The 24,735-nt window shown below is 39.6% G+C and overlaps 2 protein-coding genes across 3 annotated transcripts; both read left to right on the top strand.

Annotated features, from left to right (window-relative positions):
* Nucleotides 1-1,054: 1,054 nt before the first annotated feature.
* On the top strand, nucleotides 1,055-7,306 carry LOC118275012 (O-acyltransferase like protein). Its single transcript, XM_050697064.1, has 12 exons — nucleotides 1,055-1,408; nucleotides 3,255-3,391; nucleotides 3,648-3,954; nucleotides 4,048-4,162; nucleotides 4,333-4,420; nucleotides 4,509-4,684; nucleotides 4,787-4,972; nucleotides 5,437-5,616; nucleotides 5,765-5,915; nucleotides 5,994-6,171; nucleotides 6,251-6,393; nucleotides 6,548-7,306. Exons 1-12 carry the CDS (start codon nucleotides 1,348-1,350, stop codon nucleotides 6,653-6,655), a joined length of 1,830 nt encoding a protein of 609 aa, XP_050553021.1. The 5' UTR covers nucleotides 1,055-1,347; the 3' UTR covers nucleotides 6,656-7,306.
* An 876-nt stretch (nucleotides 7,307-8,182) lies between these two features.
* LOC118274517 (uncharacterized) lies at nucleotides 8,183-24,608 on the top strand. Of its 2 annotated transcripts, none has more exons than XM_050697077.1 (11): nucleotides 8,183-8,515; nucleotides 12,811-12,873; nucleotides 12,974-13,140; nucleotides 13,737-13,857; nucleotides 13,962-14,083; nucleotides 14,360-14,580; nucleotides 18,618-18,750; nucleotides 19,336-19,461; nucleotides 20,259-20,430; nucleotides 20,707-20,793; nucleotides 21,205-24,608. In XM_050697077.1, the coding sequence occupies exons 1-11, from the start codon at nucleotides 8,330-8,332 to the stop codon at nucleotides 21,295-21,297; spliced, it is 1,491 nt and encodes a 496-aa protein (XP_050553034.1). In that variant the 5' UTR covers nucleotides 8,183-8,329; the 3' UTR covers nucleotides 21,298-24,608. The 2 variants fall into 2 exon arrangements, with proteins under 2 accessions (XP_050553034.1, XP_050553035.1); XM_050697078.1 differs by lacking the exon at nucleotides 8,183-8,515 and adding an exon at nucleotides 11,080-11,387.
* The last annotated feature ends 127 nt before the right edge of the window (nucleotides 24,609-24,735 follow it).

Below are 24,735 nucleotides of genomic sequence, written 5' to 3'. Positions count from 1 at the left end.
CCTCAACAACCCAAAAATCCCTAACCCTCAAAAGGCCGGTAACGCACTTGTAAAGCCTCTGGTGTTTCAAGCGTGCATGTGCGGCGGCGATTGTTTACCATCAGATGATACATCTGCTAGTGTTAAAAAAACAAACACGACATGTAGTACATAGTATCATTAGTATCTATCTACATATTATGTATGTAGCTGTAAATTAATTTTTTGTACATTTACGTGTTGTTTACAATACATGTCCATGTGTTTGTGTGCGTATAATTAATGATATTGTATGTTTGTAGAACATTCCATACAGCACTGACGTTAACCTATCTATTCCGGATTCAATGAGGTACCTAGACATGGCAGACATGTTGCTTTTTTGGAAAATTCTACGATTATAACTGAGTAAAAGACCTTTAAGTTTCAAGGGACTATAGATAAGGCTAATTCTAACATGACACATGACCTACATGTACCTATGTATATGTAGTACCTACGTACAGATGAGTATTCAATACTTTTTTAATTTTCTTCCAGCATGTTTTCGTCGTCATGATACAAACACACCCAGGTGCTAATAATTCTGAAATCGTTTACTCATTTACATTTCGAGAAAAGGCTGCATCGCTAGTAGTTGGAGTCGTAAGTCGAGTGATCGCGACTATCTCAAGCACGACTGTCGACCAAGAGTCTCAGATTCGAAGTCCCAAGCAAGAATTTATAATTGGGTTTTTTAATTCTCTTTCAGTACGGCAAAGGCTTGGATTCCATTACTTCTCTGTTATGTCATGACTCAGTCGTCCCCACCCCATAACGAGGATAATGAATGCAATAGTTAATATTCTATTAATCTTCACATCACAGACGAACACATGGCCCGGTAGGGCTTTTGCCCTACCCGCAGCCGCGGACTACCTAGCAGGATACCGGGGCTTCGGGTCGAAGCAAGAGTAGGAACGGGGTGGATTTTAGTCAGTAAGAGTCTGACACTCTCTCTCGCCTCACTCACGGAGGGAGACGTCATTGGCTGATTTTTCCCCTTCAGTAGTTAAAAAACCAGCGTCAATAAGGACGAGCACACTAGCACAGGACTCGAAGCAGTTACACATCGCGTCGGATGACAGCGCAGTCGGAGGTCACACGTTATATAAAAGAGGGCGCGAGTCCCCGCCGGCCAGTCCGTTATATTCTTCATGTGATTACTGATCTTTAATAACTCCTACCAAAGTAATTGCCATACATTTGTATTGATAACGACACTGTTACATTGATTACATATCAACCTTTGTAAACATTCATTTATTAAAATTAACTCATTAAATAAATAATAGGCTGGGAAATAACAACAGATCGGCACTGAGGATTATGTTCGCGCTGGGGATTCTAGTAGCAGTGACATCCACCGTCAGTGCTCTGCACGTCACAGGTAAGTTGCAACTGCATCTAGATTTACTAAACAAAACTACGATTGCGGTAGTACCTAAGTAATCCGAAATTTCCTTTCCTACACATTACCTATTTTATTTGTAAGTTTACTAATAAATATTCAACGAGTTACCGGGGCTAAGCAGGAGTAGGAACGAGGTGGCGTTTAGTCAGTAAGAGTCTGACACTCCCTCTCGCCTTGCCCAAGGCGGAAAAGACATTTGTTGATTTTTCTCCCTCAAAAAGATGCTAAGTTTTGTGATGATGATTTTCCCATGGACATTTAACTTTTTTAAACCATGCCCACATTTGCATTTTTCTCCTGTGTCTTGAGTGCCGTTACAAACATACAAATTCACATGACACCCAGACCCGAAACAATAATTTGTGGATCACATAAACAGTTGCTACGTACGGAAATCGGACCCGCTACAGGTTGCACGGCAGCCAGTTGGCCAGCCACCGCGCCAACCGTGTGATCAAATTCACATTCTGAACTTCCTGAACTAGTACAAAGTTCAGGTTCATACAACACTAAATACCTAATTCATTAAACATCCAAGTACCGTTTTATTACCTAAGTAACGATTTCTGTGACATAATTTACGAATCATTCAATACTTTGGCGCAAAATTTTATTGCAAACGGAAGAAATGCAAATTGCTTATAGCATTATTAATTTATTATTGTCTATTATATTACTGCGTCTATAGCGCGGTCATTGGCCACCCACTATGAGCCACAATGGGTCATTATGTAATTTAATAAACTAGTGGTCGCCTAGTGGTCGAAATTCGACCATATACGATTTAATTTACAATACCACTTAGCATACGTTCAAGAATAATTTTTATTTAACTCAAACTCAAACAAACTCTTTTATAAAACTCTATTCATATGAGACGTCAGAATATCATCGCAATGTCTATTGATTTTGACGTTTTGTCAAATACGATCAGATACTATGCATGTGTGTGTAATGTTTTATTTATTGATTTAATGTACTTTATAAGCATTATTTTTGAAAAATATTAGCGTTTTGCACTTATCCTACACATAAACTATAAGTGTACCAAATTTTATGCTCCTACGTCCGCGCAATTTTCGTAAAAAGCGGTCCAAAGTTTTTGCATCACGTATTAATATATAGATACTTTAAATTTACTTTGAACTATGAGTGTGTACCGGCTAGTGGTCCACAATAGTCTATCGGCCCATGCTTTATAGTTTCCCTTTACTCATTACTACCATGTAACGACCACCTCTGTGCAATACTACGGCCACGTCACAAACACTGACAGATTAGGTACAACGAAACAATAGAACCTATTGAGACGTGTATGTGCGTTGGTACGTGCCAAACTATGCGATTCAGCAGGTACTGAACACGCTCCCGGATATTGTAATATTAGCATTTTTTTTAATATTCGTCGACATTTTTATATTGTTGCCTTTGGCACTGACATGTTTGTTTACAGTTCAAAATAGATTTAGCGTTTTAAGAAAAGTTTTTGCATCTAAAGTTGTAAAACAGTTCGTTGTAAGGTACAACGTGCCTTTTTTCTATCTAGCTATAAATAGATATTGTAAATGACGTGTAACTTATTATTAATATAAACTACATGCAAAACTGGTGTAAAAACTAAAAGTTTTACAACAGCGCCAGGTAGCAGTGTCAACGGCTGCACTCGATAATATTACACTTGTAAGAACATTCTGCGGATATGATCTGAATGTGGACAAGTAGAGATCTGGTGGTGAGAGTTCTGGCCTGGCAGCTGACAGACAGCTTAAAAAAGGAGACCTTTGTTCTCTAGTGGATGATGATGATAGCCTATATGTTGTAGATGTGGAGTACTACGATCTACCGAGGCTGTTCCACCTGGACGACTGGGAGGAGTGCGCAGCGAGGCGGGGGAGGTACTGCCTCGGGACCTTCGACCTCATGCCGCATCAGAATGAGCGGCTCTACAGCGTCATACAGGTACATACGTCACTTATTACGAAACATGGTGCGGAAATTATTGGAGTTTCGTAATCAAAAGTGCAGTACATTGATGCATAAGAAATAGCATGCATGTTTGTAATGCTTAGAATATATTTATATAACTTTTAAAGATTTGGTGCGAGATACAGTGGCACTATATTGCTAAAGCTAATTGCGTAGGCACTTTAATACTTTTTCTGTAATTCAGTTGTATCTCACATGTAATGCGAGCATCCCATTAAATACGTTGCAGCACCTGTCCGCTGACAGGTACCGGTTCAACCACACGCGCATCCACCGAGGACTGTGCTTACCTTCGTCATGTGCTCACGTTCGCGACCCGTCTCCAAGAGCACACTTCAGCGCATGCGTGAACCACATGACAAGAGACCAATACGGCCTGGAAACTAACCTGACGGAGCTGCAGTACTGTAGGATAGCTGGAAACACGCAGCCAGTGGACCGATGGGACCTCACCTTCCTGTACGTGACAGGTTTGCTCCTGCTCGCCAACATTGTGGGCACGACATACCATCTGATGGCAAGCAAGGATGGCACGTGTAAGTAGATGGTATAGCATGGTTGACTTCTTTTTCTTAAACACGTGTGATGTGTATTTGGCGAAATAGGAACTGATATTTTTCCTTTTATAGTGATCAAGCAGCTTGTGGCGTGGTCAGTGGTGGACAACTGGAGACGGTTGACGGTAAACCACAGCAATGGGGGGGATGCCAGACTGTCGGCTTTGAAGCCTCTACAGGGGATGAAGTTAGTATTCACATCTTTATATTTACATAAGAATTGTCACCGTACTGCCATTACTCTCCGTACTATAGAAATCAAATTTAAATAGGTACCTTATATTACTATCAACACAAATCGATCTTGCATCACATATACTGATTCATCTACCCTAACCGAGACCTCGTGTGTTCCAGAGCGCTGACGCTGGTGCTGGTGGTGATGGCTCACTCGGTGCTCGCCTACCACCTCACATACCTCTACAACCCGCGGTTTTTCGAACAAGTATGCAACTCTTTATACTAGTCAATAGTTTGTAACCTACAGATGCCAGTGCACGTTTACATGACTGTAATATTATTTGCTCCGACAGAGTAGTCATCACATCCTGTCAGCTTACATGCAGAATGGGACATCCATAGTGCAGACCTTCATCATGGTGTCCAGTTTCTTGCTGGCATACAACCTGCTCCTCCACGCCGCTGATAACCCCAAGAAGCAGCTCTCCTTGAAGATGTTCCCACGATGCTTGCTGCATAGGATTGCCAGGTAAACCAACTGTTACTGCAACTAGGTACTTAATCCGTCCGTTTAAGAACTTTTTGACAATTGTTTTACGTAACAAGATTTTTTATATTTATTTATTCATAGGATATGTCCTTTGTACATGTTCGTGTTGGGTTTGGCTACTACCTGGTGGACGCGCGGTGGTGACGGGCCCCTGTGGAGCCCGATGGTGGAAGACGAGGCAGCCCGCTGCAGAGACAAGTGGTGGGTCCAAGTGCTGTTTGCCAACAACTTTATAAAGCCCGACGACAGGTGTCTCATACACACGTGGTAAGTTTCGCATGAAAGTATTTTATTCAAGGAGAGCAATAATTCTGCTTTTATTTTTATATAAATCGCCACCGTGATGGTCGTTTATCTTCAACTTGAAATATGTAAGTATGTGTAATGTTGTATTCACGTCGCTCGTCATTTCCCTTGCAGTAATAAATAACGGATTGTTTACATCTCGATGTTATCACAATGTACTGACTACATTTACCAGCTGGAGCCATGGTCATGGCAACTTGCAATATGTTTGGACGCCGTCCGACTCACTATGGACATGTTTAAGACTAGTAGGCGGTTAATTTCTGTTACCGATCCTGGTAAGGGCCATGAATATGAATGATGGTCTCGTTAAAAAAGTTTTACATAAGGTCAATGTTGATATATTCGAAGATGGGTCCAAGACCGAACCCTGAGGCATCCCTTCTTTCTACCTATACTTATTATTTGTGGTGTGTTTTCCTCAGGTTTCTCGCCGTGGATATGCAACTATACATCGTCTGCGCAGTGTTGACCCTATTGCTGGGCAGGTGGCCGCGAGTGGCAGTCAAGATCCTGACTGTCTGTATTTTCGGGTCAATGTTGATGAACTTCGCGATCATATACAACTGGCAACTGAAACCAATGGTACAGCTTATGATACCGGAGTAAGTTTACAATAACTCAATATATCAATTAAGGAGATCCTTTACAACCGAATAGATACATGCTTTATTTATTCTCTAAAAATAGTTATTAACGACATACATTTATTAATATTGGCCTGAACCCACACTTTCTCACTCGTGTCTCCAGGTTAATGAGGACACAATTCCCTGGAGAGCGTTCGTTTACATGGCTGTACTCCGCACCCTGGGACAGTTTACCTTCAGCGCTGATTGGTCTACTGGCAGCCTTCTTGTACCATTGTCACCAGGAAGACGGATACCAACCAGCTCAGAGTAGGGTAAGTGGACGATAGAAAATAGGTACCATATTTATGCAATAAACTAAAATGTTTAAAGAGTTGCCCTTTATTTTCCAGTGCTTAAGAATATTATATCGTCTATCCGTCCCATGTATGTTTCTGTGGGTCCTTGGAGGCTACTGGATGAAGGATGTCACCCGGCCCTTGGTAGTAGCTCTGTACGCGACCGTAGACAGGCCTGTCTTCATGGCGCTAACTGCCTTTGCAATGTACGGGTTCATCAATAAAATTGATAGTAAGTACGACATCAGATTATGAACTGCTGTGCCAAAAAAACAAATTACTGAGCACATGTTGATGGTCGTATTTTCTAGGTGTCTGGTGGAAGTTCCTATCGTGGCGCGGCTGGGAGCTGCTGGGACGCATGTCTCTGTCCATCTACCTCACCCACTGGCTCATCTCCCTCACACTACTGGCGCAGCGCACCAACACTAACCGAGCTGCTGTCTTTGATATTGTAAGAATAAATATCCATTCTAGTCTCTGGATCACGCCTAAACCAGAATTTGCTTAGGTGCTGCCTGCTGCCTTAAACTGTTCTATAAACTTCATGGATTCCAAATGGACTCAAGTAGTAATATATTATTTTAAGAAATATTTTAATATTGCAGGGGTGCCACTGGCTGGGTACAATATTCCTGAGCTACTGTGCAGCATTACCTCTGCATTTACTCGTTGAATTGCCAGCTATGAGGTTCCTACAATCCTTGGCCATGTAAACTGCAAAAAGTAAACCGTTAGGATGATTATTTTAACTTACTTCTAAATAGGTGTTAGGTACTGTAAACTACCTATTAGGTCATCTCATCTGTGATATTATTGTTTTCTTTATATTTATTTAAAATTCTCTAAATTTACATTTTTAAATAGTATACATACAAAATAAAATATTATTTAAAAATATAAAAATAGGAGCCGACCAGTAGCGGGAGCATGGTCCAAGCCACCGGTGGTTAGGGCTCCAGAGACAGAAACCTCCTCACAATACGTGCCGTTTCGAGGAGTACTGCCTTCTGCATCAGGCCCTTGATCCATCCGCCCAACCCCAGCCTCCTAAGGTGGTTGTCAAGGCTGTTGGGTATTAATCCGTTGGCCGACACGACTATCGGCACAACGATAGCCGAATCCACATTCCACATGTCGACAACCTCGTGAGCCAAGTCAAGATATTTTATTTGTTTATCTTTTTCAGCTTTCACGAGGTTCTCGTCATGAGGGATGGTGATATCGATTATCATCGTGCGGCGCGCTTGTCGGTCTATCACCACTATATCAGGTTTATTGGCTACAATAGTCCTGTCAGTGATGATAGATCGATCCCAGTACAACGTGATATGGCCGTTTTCGAGAACTGGATCGGGCGCATACTTGTAGTATGGAACCTCAAACTCAACAAGTTGGTAGTGCAAAGCAAGTTGCTGATGGATAATCTTGGCCACCTGATTATGTCTATGCAAATATTCACCATTAGCCAAACGACCACAACCAGAAATTATATGTCTTATGGATTCACCAGGACTATGACATGCCCGACATATGTCAACGGTCCCATCCCTAATAATATATTTCCGGTAGTTATTCGTAAGGATAACTTCGTCCATAATTGCACAGACAAATCCTTCAGTTTCTCCAAAGAGATTACTGAATCGTAGCCAAGATACGGACGCCAGAAAATCTATACTGGGTCCATGTAGGGCCCGGAAGAAGCGTCCGTGGAGCTCTTTGCTTTGCCATACCTCCTTGCGGTCATTGACGGTTAGTTCTTATTGTTTTAATTCTTATTGTAATTAAATGTGAACTGTATGTCTCCATGTTCTAGTTGTTATTGTGGTTAAAAACGAGTGGTGGTAATCTTGTTAATCTGTTGAGGTTTTGGACTAAATAACTGCGTTGCACGCAGGAAATCTAGCTAGTAAGTAACTGTACGTCCAGTGAAGATTCATTTTGGAATCAATGGATAAAGTATAATTAAAGACATGGATTATACAAAAATTGTGTTATTCATTTTGTAACTCCCATAAATTCGTCACTAAAAATTGTATCCTCTCTACAATATTAATCGCGTAATTTTATTACTAGCTTATAAATTTTATGAAAACCGAAAGAAATGCATATTTTATTATAAACATGATAATAGGTACACTAATCACTAAACAACATTATTTCCTCCATCCTCCACTAAACGAGTTGCAATAACTCACTGTGAGTGTATCGGAACGTGCTAACTTGACATTGACAACCGACCGACGTCAGTCAGTTGTCTGTCACGCGTATGACGTTAGTTCTTGTGATCACTGGACCAAACCAGCGCTAATAACACGCAAATTGTTGTGATTGTAAGCCCTGTTCCTGCTCAAATTACGTAATTAAGGTGTTAGTGTAGTGCGAAAGCGATGGGAAACCACCACAGCCATGATACAAAGGGCGGGGGAGATCAATCAGGTAGTGGAACTAGCACGCCGCGAGGTTCCCAGCGAGGTGCTGGCTCTCGCTCTGGTTCTGGTGGTGACTTGCAAGGCCTAGCCGAGGCTAAGGAGAAGCCTCCGCCGTCTATGGTGCCCGTGGAGAAGCTCGGCAAGGTGAGGACACGCTTGCATTACCATTTAATTAGCGAGGGTCATCGTCAGGGTTAGATTGACGTTTCCTGTTAGTATGTTTGTTTTGATTCGCGTTGATAACGACCGTGTCGGTAAATCTTTAACGTTTGACAGATTCGAGTCGGGTCGCGAATGATTGAATCATGGAATGTTTTTAGAAAAGGTGTGACTTACGTGAGGATTTGTATGAGATTTGTAAATAGCTACATGGTTGCAAAGTGCATGAGAAGTGGTGCCTCGGACTCGGCAGTCAAGTGATATTTATGAGTGTTAGATAAAGATGATTCACAAGGATCTGTAACACATTCTTTATCTTAGTATCTTAAGCTTGGACTTTTTATACCAAACAACTGGGAATTATAATCTTAATGAGTATTAGCACTTAATTACTGCTGTAAAACAGAAAAGTGAGGCTTGTCTATGAAACATTACAATAGACAATCCCTATTACCATAGAGGTTGGTGTCGACCTTGGTCACTGTCCTGAGGTGTAGCTCCACACAGCACACAAGGTCACATGTAACATTTCATACAATTATGATTTGTTTCAAGTGTCCGTGGAATCATTATTAATTTAACTTTTACATTATGTCTGACTGACTTGTACCTCTATTGTACATACAAATAATAGACATCATTGCTCTATTATTTTATAAAAAGAAGTGATAAAATATTAAATTACATTCAATCCAATCTGTTCAAAATATTGACAAAGCCTATTTTCACCAAACACTTTTAAATTTGAAATAGATTGATAACATTTAACATCATTTTTGTTCACACCAACCTATAATTGACTCCTCTAATAGTAGTTAATAGTACAAGTAAGGGCTTACTTTAGGTGTGATGTCGCATTGAGTGACTTGTAGTAAAGTGGTTGATGAAAGGCCATTAGTCTCGCTTTCTATATTAAACAACTGTAGTTTTGCAAAATATAATGAGGAAATATGTAGTTGGCTTGCAATTTGTTTCACAATTCTTCCACTTCTGTGAACATTCAATGTTAGTTAAGACCAAACAATTCTGCACGATTGCTGTTGACTGCTGTTCTGTATTCAATAATTTATTTTAAGTTTAATGTAATTTTGTTGTAAGTGAATGTGTGACAAGCACACGCTTACATTGCTAGTTATCACATTACTTCCACACCTGTGTCTGATGTTCTCGTCTATGTTGAATGAGCAACAGGTGGGTAGTTGTTCTCAACTACCTGTTGATAGATGCTCTATGATAGCTAATGTAATGTAATGATATGTATCAATCAGTAAAAAAGAAGAAAAAAAGTGCTTTAGGTTCCATACAAATATATACAATATTGAAGTTGAAACAGTTGTTATGTATTTTCGGAAGTGAGTAAACATACAAAACAAATTCATAATAGTATAAGATACCATGCTGTTGTGTTTATATTCTTAACTATTGGAGACTGATATTTATTTCTTGACTTCTGATTCATACCATTATGTATGTATGGTATGGACTATGGATACTTTTCGTCTATCGAAATGAAAATATTACTTACCTGTTTGCGAATATGTGTTAGCATATATTACCACAAGTTTAGAATGTCATGTGATAGCCATCACATGACATCGTGTCTCGTGGCTAACGAGCGCCGCTGCGCCGCGACACCGCGACGTCGGTCCTCGGTTGATTGAGCTGATGAATACATAGAGATGCACTAATTGACGCTGTATATCTACCGAACCAATTCGCACATCAGCGAATTACTGATTTATCGGAATTACAATCGATTATGAAACTTTGTAGCTGATAATAATATTATATTTTTTTGTTTTGGTCCTAAATTAAATCTTCTTTTGACATATCCTAAGAGATTAATTTTGTAGTGTACACCTATGGTTTTCGTTAAATGTAAGTAGGTATCCGTCTAGGTATTACATAACTATGAGACTTCCCATTCCTCTGACCCTCTTAATTAAATTTGCAAACATCATCAGCCCTTCATTAATACAACTAAGCAATATATGTATTTAATTTTTTTCAAAAAGAATGTTTTTTCAAAACATTCTTTTTTTAATACGGAAACAGTTAATTAGAATACCTTTAGCCGTGTCTCGAAGAGCATGCTAAGAATGTCGCTTCACTTTAAGTAGACATGCTGTGGAAGGACGAATATTTTCGCTTGCTTCTTACTTAGACTACTTATATTTTATCCTCAAAGAACACAAATGATCTTCTCGCGATTAAAAGTTTGAGAAGATAGCTTTCCTTTCAAAAATCTTTTTTTTATGGCAATTGGTTACGAAACTTTTTGGATCGTTTATTTACCTAATCATCGTGTATTCGTATTGCATTACGCACTCAGTAACCGATGCTTTCAGATGAGTGCACTTCGAAGTACTACTACAGCTCTCAGCTCAATTACAGCTCTTTAAACAAACTCGATACTTAATCGATATAATAGTCTCTGTACCCCGTTATCCGTAGCTCTATGCCAACATAATCTTAATGTGCGCTAATATCGAATAATTCACTGCTGACAATCTTATCACACAGTGATTGATAGCCGTGATTGTGTGCCCTCACCGCCTCGCCGCAACCGTCGCGTGTCGGTCACAAGCGACGCATGTTTACCAACTAAATAAATAAATAACGTAAACTGCACTGAAGAAGAGGAAATAAAAACGTTTAAATTATGGAATAATTAACTTTACGTCAATCAAAAAGGAATAAAGATTTGAGCCGTTGAGTTTTCGTAACTATCTTAAAAGTGCTTCACCAATTCACCATGGAGCGATGGAGGCGGGTGGTTAAGAATATGCGGTTCTCCATGATGGGCATACAAGTCAGCAGGGTGAAGAAGAAGAAAACTGCTTCTCCTACTTGTAAAGTACGTATGAATCCATGAACAAAGAATGCAGCGTCCTAGTAATTACGATATTAGTTCGTTATATCTCTTTAATGTTGTGTGGTTTTGTTCAAGAAGTGATGAAGCCATAGCGCAACGATCGTCGCGTATACTACTCGTGATTATGGGCCCCGTCGTGATTTGAAACTAATCGAGCACCCTCCTCGAAAAATACGGAATTGACTAAGAGTAGTCTACTCCTGGTCGTGGCCATCTCCGCTAGCTATTCACCTGTGGACTGCGTAAAATTTGTAGAACTAAATTTGTGCCCACCAAGAAACAAACAAAAATATTTTCTAGTTCCTACATACCTAGCAGCGTGGCTTGACCTGACAGAATTATCAATGGAACATAATTGATGGCTGATAATCATCGTTAATGACTGATAGTGTATTGTTTTCGTATGCACTTGTGTGAAAATATATAACTAACTACTCTACAATAATAAATCCAAAGGAAGTGAACAAGTAAATTAAAAGAAGCTATTTTAACAAACAATGTACTACGTTATACCTAGTTTATTGTAAAACAGTATTGAAGTTATAATTGACTATCATATTGCTTATTTTCCCACTCGATATTATTCTAGGCCTGACCATAACCAGGCTATTGTTCAGAAAGAAATGCTCTATATTCCGTACAGTATCGCAGCACTCATTAACTCCAAATGTTTAACCATCCATGACGCCGCAATCAGCTGATTAACGAGTTTCCATTGTTCATCGTGACGTCACTACTACAATCTTGTGTAAACTCCATTTTACGAGAGCGTGCTCTTGACATTGAGCTCTAATTCAGCTATTAATACTCCAGCATAATAAACACATTTTCGGATCACGGCTATGTGTAACATGCGGCTATCAAGCATTATTTATAACTCGGTGTTCCCGCGCCTTTACCGGATTTAACTAGTTCGTGGTTTTTTCTCGTCTCATCGAATTATCAAATACAACTATCTAGAATCTAGAAGAGACAAGAAACATAATATAATAATATATAGTGAGATGCATATGTCTCAAGACTGCATTAAAAACGGCAGTGCAGCACGTGCAAGACCATTGTCTTCTTGCACTAATGTTCTGGACTCTATTACTTACTAGTAGCGTAGCATAAGTATACATGTGCCAAGCCAATTCCATTATTTGGAACGCACTCTAAAACATATTTAAAGGTTAAAGATATAGCCCGTATCGTATCTATCTAGTTATTGGGTATTCAGAGTTGCGTCTTAAATTATTTCTGCATACATATCTTCCACTATCATAATAAGACATCTGTGCAAATACTATATGACGTTCATTTATTTTTAAATTTAATTTATCTAGAAATAAGACTGAAAATGTTCGCTAAGTGGAACAGCTGACACTCACACTGGGAAATAAATCTGGATTCTCTTTATTTGCAGTTACTAGTCCAGAGGTCACAAAAAGAAGATGGAGTTAACGGAGTCACAGAGAACTCGTTCACAGTGAGTGCTACTCGTAATATCCTCCACACATTTCCTCTAGAAAGTACTAAACAGTTTATGCAGTTGTCACAAGTTAGTAAGTTCCATTGGGTGTCTCCAGAAATACCTGTTCCCGATGTATCCTGAGCTGGCGCGGCAGTTCTTCAAGTACATCCACCGCGTGGGCAAGTGCAAGAACAAGCACATCCCGCTGTCCACGTTCCGGCAGCAGTGCGAGAAGATACTGGCCATGCTGGACGACGCCATGATCATCGAGACTTACGTCAGGTACACAACACATGCAGGCCATCAATAACATGTCTGTGGCTAAACAACTAGCCCACATACACTCAAGAATCGCGGGGAAAATATATGTACATCTAACCTTTCTAGCCACTGGCAAAGTCGCTTTCGTCATAGCATCATTTTTTTTGGGTACAGAGAATTACATGTCGTACACATTAGGTATTTTTGTATGTTGTGTTCTACGTAATGATTGATTTTCCATCAGTGTCATTAGTCTCATCTATGACAAATTGACAACAACGTCGTCTCTAGTCATCCTTAGCTTGACAGGCACTCAGTCAGCTTGTCTCGCGGCAGTCTGCAACAATCGCGCTGACGAGTTGACGAGCTATAAGTAACTGGAAGGTCATTATATCGCGAACGCTATGTTTTTGTTTGTAATCGTCGGATTAGCGCCGCCAATGTCATTGCGTACTTCCGGACGTTTTAGATATTTCTAAAAGTTAATGATATTACACTTCAAGATTATAATGACGTCATAAAAACACTGTTCAGTCCTTGTAGGCACTTACCAATGGTAGATTTCGTAGTAGCTGGAGACTACATAGTTAAGGTTATACAGGGGGGTATATGTGCAGGATGTTCGCTGCAGAGACGGACGAGAACATGGTGACGCCCGACGGGCTGCGCAGTCTGCTCTACACCAGCTACAAGCTCTCCATGGACCACTACCCTGAGGGGCCGCAGACTTGTCTCATGGTGAGTCTGTTGAAGCAGCTTCGAGAATTGAGGTGCTACCTCTGTCAGAATAGAAACAACTGGTTTCGATTTTGAGTAGTTATCATTGGAATGTTTGCCATCAGATCAACAAGACGTTGTCCGTAGTGGTGAACGGTTGCTTCAACAAGAAGGACATGCACAGCGTCGGCTTCGTGGTGCGCTGGCTGGAGGAGCACTGTCACAGACTTATATTCCCCGTGCATAGGTAAGTGGGAACTAGTAACCGCGGAGTAGAATACGTTTATAACGTTTATTGTCACCACCTCTCCTCTTCTCGTGGGTGTTATGAGAGATGACTACGGGATTGCACATTTAACAGAGACTGGGTTGCAGTTGCAGCGCCCTGTGATAAACCGGATCTTTTTAAACTGCTACCTTCAACTCAATGCCAAAATGTTATGACAAACCCCAGTTCTGTAAAGGAGGACCGCGGTCCAGCAGTGACGATGAGTGGAGACTGAGTGAGTGTCGCTGGGTGTAGGTACTGCGTGCACATGCTGGCGACGCGGCACCGCGACATCGCGGCGTGCGTGGAGTCGAGCGGGTCGGGGTCGGGGCTGGAGCTGGCCACGCCGGTGCTGGAGCGCGGCGCGTGGCAGGCGGCCAGCGCGCTGCTGCCCGTGTCCGTGGCCTGGCTGCTGGCCGGCACGGCGCCGCCGCTCTACTCGCGCCCCACGCAGCCCCCGCCGCAGCCGGCCGCAGGTACTACACGCTTCACTGCTCTAATGTTTCCGTGGCTCGGTAAACAGCCACCTTAGAAAATTCTTTTGCCATTTATCAGTCTGCCAGTCACTGAAATAAACGAGTCAATTGGCGTTATCACAATATTCTTCTTCTAGTAATTGCTAACAATATTCATCACAAACTCCTTCCAATTTTCTTTGATCGTCCTTCCCACTTCATCCTTTCACTTTGGGATCGCGCACACTTTACCTCCCAATGTAAAAGACTAGTAAAGATGTGAGAGCCTAGTACCGTGGTATTAGGGATTGCAATCCGGTCGGATTCAGCCGGAATAAAGATGTGGAAAAAGTATGGATGCATTGAAGTGATTTGATTTGTATGTTGCTTTAACTTTGCTGACAATGTTAAGCCAAAAAGTGTTTTTTGGTTTTCTCTTTGAGCTAATTTGAATACTCTTTACAAATACGGCATTGCAACAGCCGCGCCGCATATCCGTAACATACAGTTACTTCTGTAGACTATTATAGTATTAGTTATATTCTGTCTCAAAGATTACAAGCAACAGTGAATTATTTATGGTTTAAAATAAATCAAAGCCGTTTATAAAAACTAAATCAAATGTAAATCAACATCATATTCTTTTAAATCTATACATATAATAAAATCGTAGAAAAGTGCTGTCTGTACATTGAAAATAAAAATAAAAAAAATAGCAGGGGTTATTGTTATGTCGATGTCGAACCCAAAAATGTAATTAACTTTTTTTTTGTCTGTTTGTCTGTTTGTCTGTTTGTCTGTTTGTCTGTTTGTCTGTTTGTCTGTTTGTCTGTTTGTCTGTTCGTCTGTGCGCGCTAATCTCAGAAACGGCTGATCCGAGTTGGATGCGGTTTTCACGAATATATTGTGGGATGCTTAAATTTACATTTAGTGTTTGTTTCATGTCAATCGGTTCATAAATAAAAAAGTTATGTCAAATTAAAGAATCACGTCGAACATTCTATGCTTATACCATTAATCTCCGCAACTATTTGACGGATTTGGTTGAAATTTGGTACAGATATAGTTTAGAACCTTAGAAAGGACATAGATATATTTTTATTTCAAAAATCAAAAAATAAAAATAAGAAATAAATTATTTATAAATAATTCTATGTCGATCGTTACACGACTTCGGTTCATGTTATTGTTTTAATTTATCGAAAAAAAGTAAATAAATAGTAAAAAGGTATGAAAAAAATAATATCAATATAATAAAACATTTAGTACAAAGAAAATGCTCTAACGGAGTATAGATAATTCTATGTCGATCGTTACACGACTTCGGTTCATGTTATTGTTTTAATTCATCGAAAAAAAGTAAATAAATAGTAAAAAGGTATGAAAAAAATAATATCAATATAATTAAACTTTTAGTACAAAGAAAATGCCCGAACGGAGTATAAATAAATAATCCAAGTTGTCTTTATCCTCGATAGATGGCGTTGGGATCGAAATAGATCGCGCTATGGTTTCGTTACATTCATTTGGTTGGGTATCGGCCGAGCGCTTCGGTACTATCGTAGAAAAATTGTATTATCAGTCGTATGATTATTTGTCTGTAGTGGTCCTGCTGTTTCGTATATTCTAAATTGGTTTCGTTGTATTTGTCAATTAATAAGTTTATTTGTTGGGTTTTACTGGTTTTTTGGTTAAACTATTTATTAACGTAGGTTTAGTTTGATATCGATTATTAGTAGTTACTGTAGTTAGTTTTTTTAATAAAATTGTAAGTCTATTTTTTTTTAATTAGATTAGATTTAAGTCGTTTCTTTTAAATTATTTAGTTTAAGCTTGGTTATTATAGCATAGAGGATAGGTTGTAATATAGTTTCTTTTTTAATTGTTATAAATTCGTAATTCGTAGCTTTCTTTAGTTTTAAGTTAGTTTAAGTCCGTTTTTAAACTATTTTTTCAATGCCCTAAGTGAGTATACATCTATTAAATTCAAACGCAGAGCTCATTATGTTGATTTTTGAAGAGTTCCCTGGAATATCTTCCACATCTCATTTTTGAAGAGATCCCGCGAGATCGGGAACTATGTGGTTAAAACCAAAAGTTTGCCGGAAGTCACTATTCCACGCGAACGAAGTCGCGGGCAAAAGCTAGTCTATACATATAATAAAATCGTAGAAAAGTGCTGTCTGTACATTGAAAATAAAAATAAAAAAAATAGCAGGGGTTATTGTTATGTCGATGTCGAACCCAAAAATGTAATTAACTTTTTTTTTGTCTGTTTGTCTGTTTGTCTGTTCGTCTGTGCGCGCTAATCTCAGAAACGGCTGATCCAAGTTGGATGCGGTTTTCACGAATATATTGTGGGATGCTTAAATTTACATTTAGTGTTTGTTTCATGTCAATCGGTTCATAAATAAAAAAGTTATGTCAAATTAAAGAATCACGTCGAACATTCTATGCTTATACCATTAATCTCCGCAACTATTTGACGGATTTGGTTGAAATTTGGTACAGATATAGTTTAGAACCTTAGAAAGGACATAGATATATTTTTATTTCAAAAATCAAAAAATAAAAATAAGAAATAAATTATTTATAAATAATTCTATGTCGATCGTTACACGACTTCGGTTCATGTTATTGTTTTAATTTATCGAAAAAAGTAAATAAATAGTAAAAAGGTATGAAAAAAATAATATCAATATAATAAAACATTTAGTACAAAGAAAATGCTCTAACGGAGTATAGATAATTCTATGTCGATCGTTACACGACTTCGGTTCATGTTATTGTTTTAATTCATCGAAAAAAGTAAATAAATAGTAAAAAGGTATGAAAAAAATAATATCAATATAATTAAACTTTTAGTACAAAGAAAATGCCCGAACGGAGTATAAATAAATAATCCAAGTTGTCTTTATCCTCGATAGATGGCGTTGGGATCGAAATAGATCGCGCTATGGTTTCGTTACATTCATTTGGTTGGGTATCGGCCGAGCGCTTCGGTACTATCGTAGAAAAAGTGTATTATCAGTCGTATGATTATTTGTCTGTAGTGGTCCTGCTGTTTCGTATATTCTAAATTGGTTTCGTTGTATTTGTCAATTAATAAGTTTATTTGTTGGGTTTTCCTGGTTTTTTGGTTAAACTATTTAACGTAGGTTTAGTTTGATATCGATTATTAGTAGTTACTGTAGTTAGTTTTTTTAATAAAATTGTAAGTCTAATTTATAAATTAATTAGATTAGATTTAAGTCGTTTCTTTTAAATTATTTAGTTTAAGCTTGGTTATTATAGCATAGAGGATAGGTTGTAATATAGTTTCTTTTTTAATTGTTATAAATTCGTAATTCGTAGCTTTCTTTAGTTTTAAGTTAGTTTAAGTCCGTTTTTAAACTATTTTTTCAATGCCCTAAGTGAGTATACATCTATTAAATTCAAACGCAGAGCTCATTATGTTGATTTTTGAAGAGTTCCCTGGAATATCTTCCACATCTCATTTTTGAAGAGATCCCGCGGGATCGGGAACTATGTGGTTAAAACCAAAAATTTGCCGGAAGTCACTATTCCACGCGAACGAAGTCGCGGGCAAAAGCTAGTTCAAACTAAAATTCTCAAAATCAGCAGCTTATGGGTACTATACCTAAGCGTTTATCACATGTATATCACTTTTCTTGATGGAACTACGCTCTCTCTCTCTCAAAAACGGTTTAAAGAGACAAAATTCGTTATTTATAAAATATCTGGGGGCCTACTCTAATTCAACGAAAAACGAAGTTTCGGACAAAACTTCGCCGAATTGTATACTACAATTCTATTTATAGCGTACTTTCGTGAACAAAAATGAACGAATGAAATGAAGATAAATAAATAACTTTTGATATGAAATTAAAAATAAAACGTTATTTCAAGTAATTATATTAGTAAATCAATAAAATATACGGCCGAAAATTAAACGAAACTTCGGATTCGAGAACCGGAGTAGGCCCCCTGATCCGGCTACCGAATCCGGTGATATTGTCGGATCCGGCGGTTTGGCTTGAATCCGTGGGTATTGGCAGGCGGCGGGCTGGCGTCGGCGGCGTGGCTGGCGCGGCTCGTGTGCGCTGTACCGTCCCACTGGGCGCAGCTGTACGCCTCGCGGGACCACGGCCTCGCGCACAACCGGTTCCTGCACCACACGCTCGCGTACAGGTACTAGTACTGCACTGGGCGCAGCTGTACGCCTCGCGGGACCACGGCCTCGCGCACAACCGGTTCCTGCACCACACGCTCGCGTACAGGTACTAGTACTGCACTGGGCGCAGCTGTACGCCTCGCGGGACCACGGCCTCGCGCACAACCGGTTCCTGCACCACACGCTCGCGTACAGGTACTAGTACTGCACTGGGCGCAGCTGTACGCCTCGCGGGACCACGGCCTCGCGCACAACCGGTTCCTGCACCACACGCTCGCGTACAGGTACCCTTTGGCGCCTAGCTTTTTGGGGAAAAACTAGGGAGTGTGGGATTTTTACCGCACTAAAACCTCCCCGGTGGCCACCATCTGCACCTAAAGGAGGCACCGGGCCCTCTTAGCAGACCAACCCCGGACGCCTACAGGTACCCTACTGTTACTACACTCGTAATCTATGACAGTACAGAATGAGGATCAGGATCAGGTTTGAGAACATAATATGAATGGATGAATACAAGTCGCTTCTAACCGGCCCAACTAGACGTTATTAGTGGACTTGTTGTGGCTGATATGTCGCTGATGAAGATGTTTGCTTGCGTGCAGGGGTCCGACGATAGTGCTGATCTCGGGCGGCGAGCTGGTGGTGGCGCTGTGCGCGGCCCAGGAGTGGCGGGAGACGCACCAGTACTGGGGGGGCGCCGACTGCGCACTGCTGCAGATACAGCCCACGTACGTATACTCACATAGCGTCACCCTCCCGGCTAACTGTCCTAACTACCAATTGATGTTTTTCCAGGGCAACCGTTTTTCGGTCGGGCGTTACAGTTAAATTACTGTAGATGCGTTATTTGTGGCTTTATCAATAAATTAAATATATTTTTTATATAGGTCTTGGCTTATTCTTTAATTTTGTAATCGCCCTAAAGCCCTAAGGTATCTATTTAATGTCAGTGCAGATACGTCAGTTTGTGAGATACGACAGTTAGCGGAGAGGGCGACGATAGCTGGCCACCATCCATCAAAGTAATCAATTCATTCAAATAAGTCCATGCCCAATAAATCTACTACAGTAAATATACCTACTCAGTTTCTAGAAAAAAACACGTCGTTGATCACTTCGACTTATGTTACCATTCGCTACTTTTGCGTCGGAATTCTCCATTTTTAACCGACTTCAAAAAAAGGAGGAGGTTCTCAATTCGACCGTTGTAGTAGGTACAATTATTGTTATTTTTGGAGTCGGTGTCAGCCTAGGAAACGCCAACAACTAGCACGGCACGGACGGAGTCGTGGTTAAGTACCTACTTACAACTGATGTAAAACTGTAATGTTTTGTTGTGATAATAGGTAAATAACAAACCTATCTTAGTTGGCTGACACCGACTCCAGAAATAATTGTTGAAAAATACGCAATTATTTCTTTTACTTTTTAGTGCATATTAATTTGTTTTGGAATATTTATTTTTTGAAGTCGGTTTTTTTTTGTTAAAATTGTTTTGTAATTTGTTATTTGATGGCGTGTCTAGGTTCTCAGTAGTAGAGAAGGGTCCGAAGATGTTGTACCTGAACACCGCGATCCGTGGCTACCCGAAGGGTCTCCGCGCCGGCTCCGACCCTCGCAAGCCGTTGCTCGTCATACCGGAGGACTTCGACTCCGTCACGTTCAAGGGAGTGCCCTATCCTCTAGAGGCTATTGAGGTAACCACCACCAGCATATTAAGTATATTTTTGTAGGTGAACGAGCAGACGGATCACCTAATGGTAAGCAATCGATGCCACCCACACTGGCAACACCAGAGGAGTTACAAGTACAAGTTGTTTCACGTCGTCTTTCTGCTCGGCCGTGGTATCACTCCGGTCGAGTCGACGCGTTCGTGCCGAAGCATGGCTCTACCCTAAAAAATATATCTGTGAGACGGTTAAGAATATTTTGTGGATATTGTAGTATGGTGAGTAAAGTAGAAGTATGTGCAGGTGTGGGGTTGCGGCGACCAGTCGTCCCGCGAGGTACAGCTGGAGATCAAGAAGTGGCAGGTCAAGGAGGCGGAGAGGCAACGATGTGTAAGATTACTTTACTTACTCTTACTATTGACTAACTTCTGCAAAGGGCATCGCCCGCGTTCCCTTGATAAACATTACCCCATATGTCATTCCAGATTGTATCTATCTCTGTACCAAGTTTCATCTAAATTCATCCAGTAGTATTTTAGCAAAAGAGTAACAAACATACATACATCCCCACAAACTTAGTAGGAGTACGATTTTTAGGTTTTCAATCTACGTCTCCATGAAGGCAACTCCTGTTTTGAATTAACCTATTTGTAATCGTTAGTCAATTATTTTATTCGCGTAATGTCAAATGGAGAATAGCGGTAGCGTTGGTGTTGGCGGTGGAACTTGTATACACGCGCGTATACGATCGTGTTCGCGCGTGTATACAGACCGCCAGTGACCATTAGCCGGTGGTTGCAGGTGAAGTTGTCTGCGGCGGACTGGATGGAGCACCCCGACCGCTACCTGCTGGAGCTGGCCGGCCGCCCGCAGTACAACAACTCCGCCAGCTAGTCTACACTGCACTACACTACACTACACTACACTACACTACACTACACTACACGCACACTGCCTGCTGGCGGAGCGAGACGACACGATGTCTCGCAGTCCCACGCTCAAACGATACGTCAGTAAGGATCACTGTGTTTAGTACAGGGTGTGATGAATTATGTAAGACCTTGTAAGTCATGTTTCTCTGGTGGTCCAATTGCTTTTGTTCTGCATAGTAAGGTTCATTCAAATATATAATTATGACTTACGTGAACTAATGGAGAACAGCTCAATGTATAGCTTTGTTTTAGCACTTTTGACAAATTGTGACACAAATCTCATCAATGTTTATTTATTTAAGGTAATTTTAAATTCTCTGTTTTGATTTTCAAGTGCTGAAACAATACATGATTAGTTTTCCCTGAAACAGTGCCTATAAGGTCTTACAATTTACAGTTTGTGTACCAAGTCAACATTATAATGATTTATTCGGTTTGTGTTCATATGTCGCTAACACACAATTACGTCGCCTCGCTGTATCTTATCTGATTGTTGAGAAAACGAGTGCATGTATGTTTGTATAATTTTATTGACGGTTGATTTACTCCAGCGTGGACTAATTGTCCAGTATATGTAACGTTAGCCGCTCCGCCGATGGCCTACAAGGAGTTGTTCAAACTATTATTGGTTTGCGGTCGAAATTAAAAACCGTATCCCGATTCAATAATTGGGGATTATGATCGATTTCTGACAGGAACACCAAGTAATATATCGTAATTTGGATTGACACAAGTAATTAGTTGGTAATGTAGTGATATCCATCAATACGTTTGAATGTAAGTGAAATAGTTTCCTCAACAATTTACTCAACGTGTCACAAGTATCCATCTTGTTATTGCAAAGTAAATTAAACATTATAGTGACGTAATTTTATATAACCACTGATTTATATTTCTATATTAAGTATACATACAGTGATATTATGGGGTCTGAGCTAATGATAATTACTAGAGAAAGCCAATGATTGTTGTTCCTTTGTGTCAAAGTTATATTTATGTATGAGGTGTCTTACAGTGCTTGCTTGAAACTCGCACATAACTGGGGCTTCTGACGAATGGGGCTACAGTAGAGACGTTTGTCCAGTCTTTAAAGCTGTCAAATATTGATCGTCCAATGAGTGATAGGTTCTCTCCGAACACCGCGAGCAGACCTGGCGCGGCCCACGGTGGCCAGTGTAAGTTCGGTAAGTATGTTAAGTTCAATGGTACAATGTGTCTCCTCCCGCCCGATGCGGAGCAGGGACGACCCACGCAGCCACGGCCTGTCATCACCTGCACCAGGCGGAAGAAATGGAACATTGAACTTAACTCACCTTTAATCTTAAACAAATAGGGTCTTTTAACCGACTTCGAAAATAAAGGCTCAGGCGTTTTGCCCACAAGGTCCCCCATTGCACCAAGTAGAAGGGTGTTTAAGGTTCAAGTAAAGCATTGTAAGACATCGTAAGTATGTGTGCTTCCCATTGGTCGGCCTTTCGTAGTACACGTAGAGTAACGTAGAGGTATCATGTAATATCAGTGTATTCAATATGTATATCGAATTATAACTATGTACGTACGACGCGTACCTTTCATCTAGGCGAAATTATCGTAAAGTTGATAAATACGTCATGATATTTATAATATTAGAATATTTACTATTATTATTACATATCTAATTTTATTAATTATAATGAACTAAACATTGTTGTATGGTATGTATTTAGCAGTAATTACAGACCTGGCATTACCGTCCGCCATTTTGAAAAATCAATGTTGCCAGTGGTAATATATCTACTTACTGAAACTCCAAGTCTACAGGCGTACTGGTACTCATAGCTATGTAGATCTATGTGATTAGAGATAATTTATAATCGATATCTAAACATTTCAATTATTTATACATAAGAATGTTTATATTTCTGTGTCTGTATTCTATTCACAAATACAAATTGAGGGCAAGTGTGATTTGTTTGTTGTTAACGCAATCGAAACGTTTATGACGTTCTGCGCTCTAATTGGCTGCTACAACTTGACCCACCAATCAGAGGGCCAAACGACGTAACGTTTCGATCGTGTTAACGTATTTAAAACAAACTCGCAGTAGCACTTTGTTCATTGTATTTACTAATTCATTAAGTACTTATATTGTTTCGTACTTAAACATGTGTGTCTCCTATAATGTAAAATGTTCATTTCTTCGTGTTTATGATAAAGTTTTATTCTTCTCTCACAAAAAGTTGTTCATAAACTATTGTTGAGAACTAGCGTAATTTGTTGTTAGTGTATTAAAATATACACGGAAAAGAAATGTACCTTGTTATAATCATTGCGACGTAAGCACTCTTAGTAACTAGGCTGAATAATCGTGATACCTAACCAGTGGCAACACATTGAAAGCCCTAATTCGTAAGTGTTGCCAGATGTAAAATATAATATGTAATGTCATGACATGTAGCAAGATTGTACTTGCCAACTATATTTATTGCAGTTTTATTTATACAAAATGTATAACGAAGTAAGGGCAAATGTGTTTGTGTGTAAAGCCACATGATTGGTGGAAGTTTTAGTATAATATTTGTAACTGTGTGGGTATCTCAGACTTAGGTTAACATATTATTCAATTGGTCAATTGAACAACACACTCAGTGGTTGGTCCTATTTCAAATAGTTATTCAAAGTGTAAGCAGACATGCTACATTAAGTTGTCACCAAAGTAACTTACGTCACGTAAGACGCATTTTAATAGAACGAGCTTCAAGTTTATAAACGTTCCTATCATAAGCCATAAACGCGAGTCACTTAGGGAGTTAGTAACACTCAGTAATGGTGTTATATTTTATTTTGTTATTTTATAAATGGACCAAAATGTTTTAATAATATTGCACTAGACTAAGCGGAATGTTTTTGTAGGTAAGAATAAGTTTTACGTAAATGTTTACGATCTCAAACTTCTGGCGGGAGCTTTTTGTATCTTTTTTTGTCGTCGAACCAAATCCAAGTTTGTGGTTAGATGTGACATTGGTTGGAGACAAGTCCTCGTCGCCCGTAACCTCTATTGATATTATTTGAGATCGCTGTAAGACTTTCGACTTTGTGTTCAGTTTAACGAGGGTTGTAGTGCAAGAGTTAGTTAGCAAGACATCACAGGCATCAGCTTGACGTAACACTGCACAGTCATTAACATGCGCTTCGTAACATTGTATTGTAGGTGCTATATGAATGCTTTTGTTGATAAGGATTTTGTGTATTATACATGTAAATTGTAATAATAAATCAAATATTTTATTATAAGTTCTTTTATTTTTTCCATAAAACATAAAATGCGAAAACATGTTGGATGAAACGTTGCAACGCCTTTTATTCCTGAAAGGGTAGGCAGAAGTGCATATTACGGCACGTAATGCCTCTATACAAATGT

The sequence above is a fragment of the Spodoptera frugiperda genome, chromosome 11, assembly GCF_023101765.2.
Source record: "Spodoptera frugiperda isolate SF20-4 chromosome 11, AGI-APGP_CSIRO_Sfru_2.0, whole genome shotgun sequence".
Lineage (NCBI taxonomy): Eukaryota > Metazoa > Arthropoda > Insecta > Lepidoptera > Noctuidae > Spodoptera > Spodoptera frugiperda.
The sequence above is the reverse complement of the archived record's forward strand: the minus strand, read 5'-3'. Positions and strand labels throughout refer to the sequence as shown.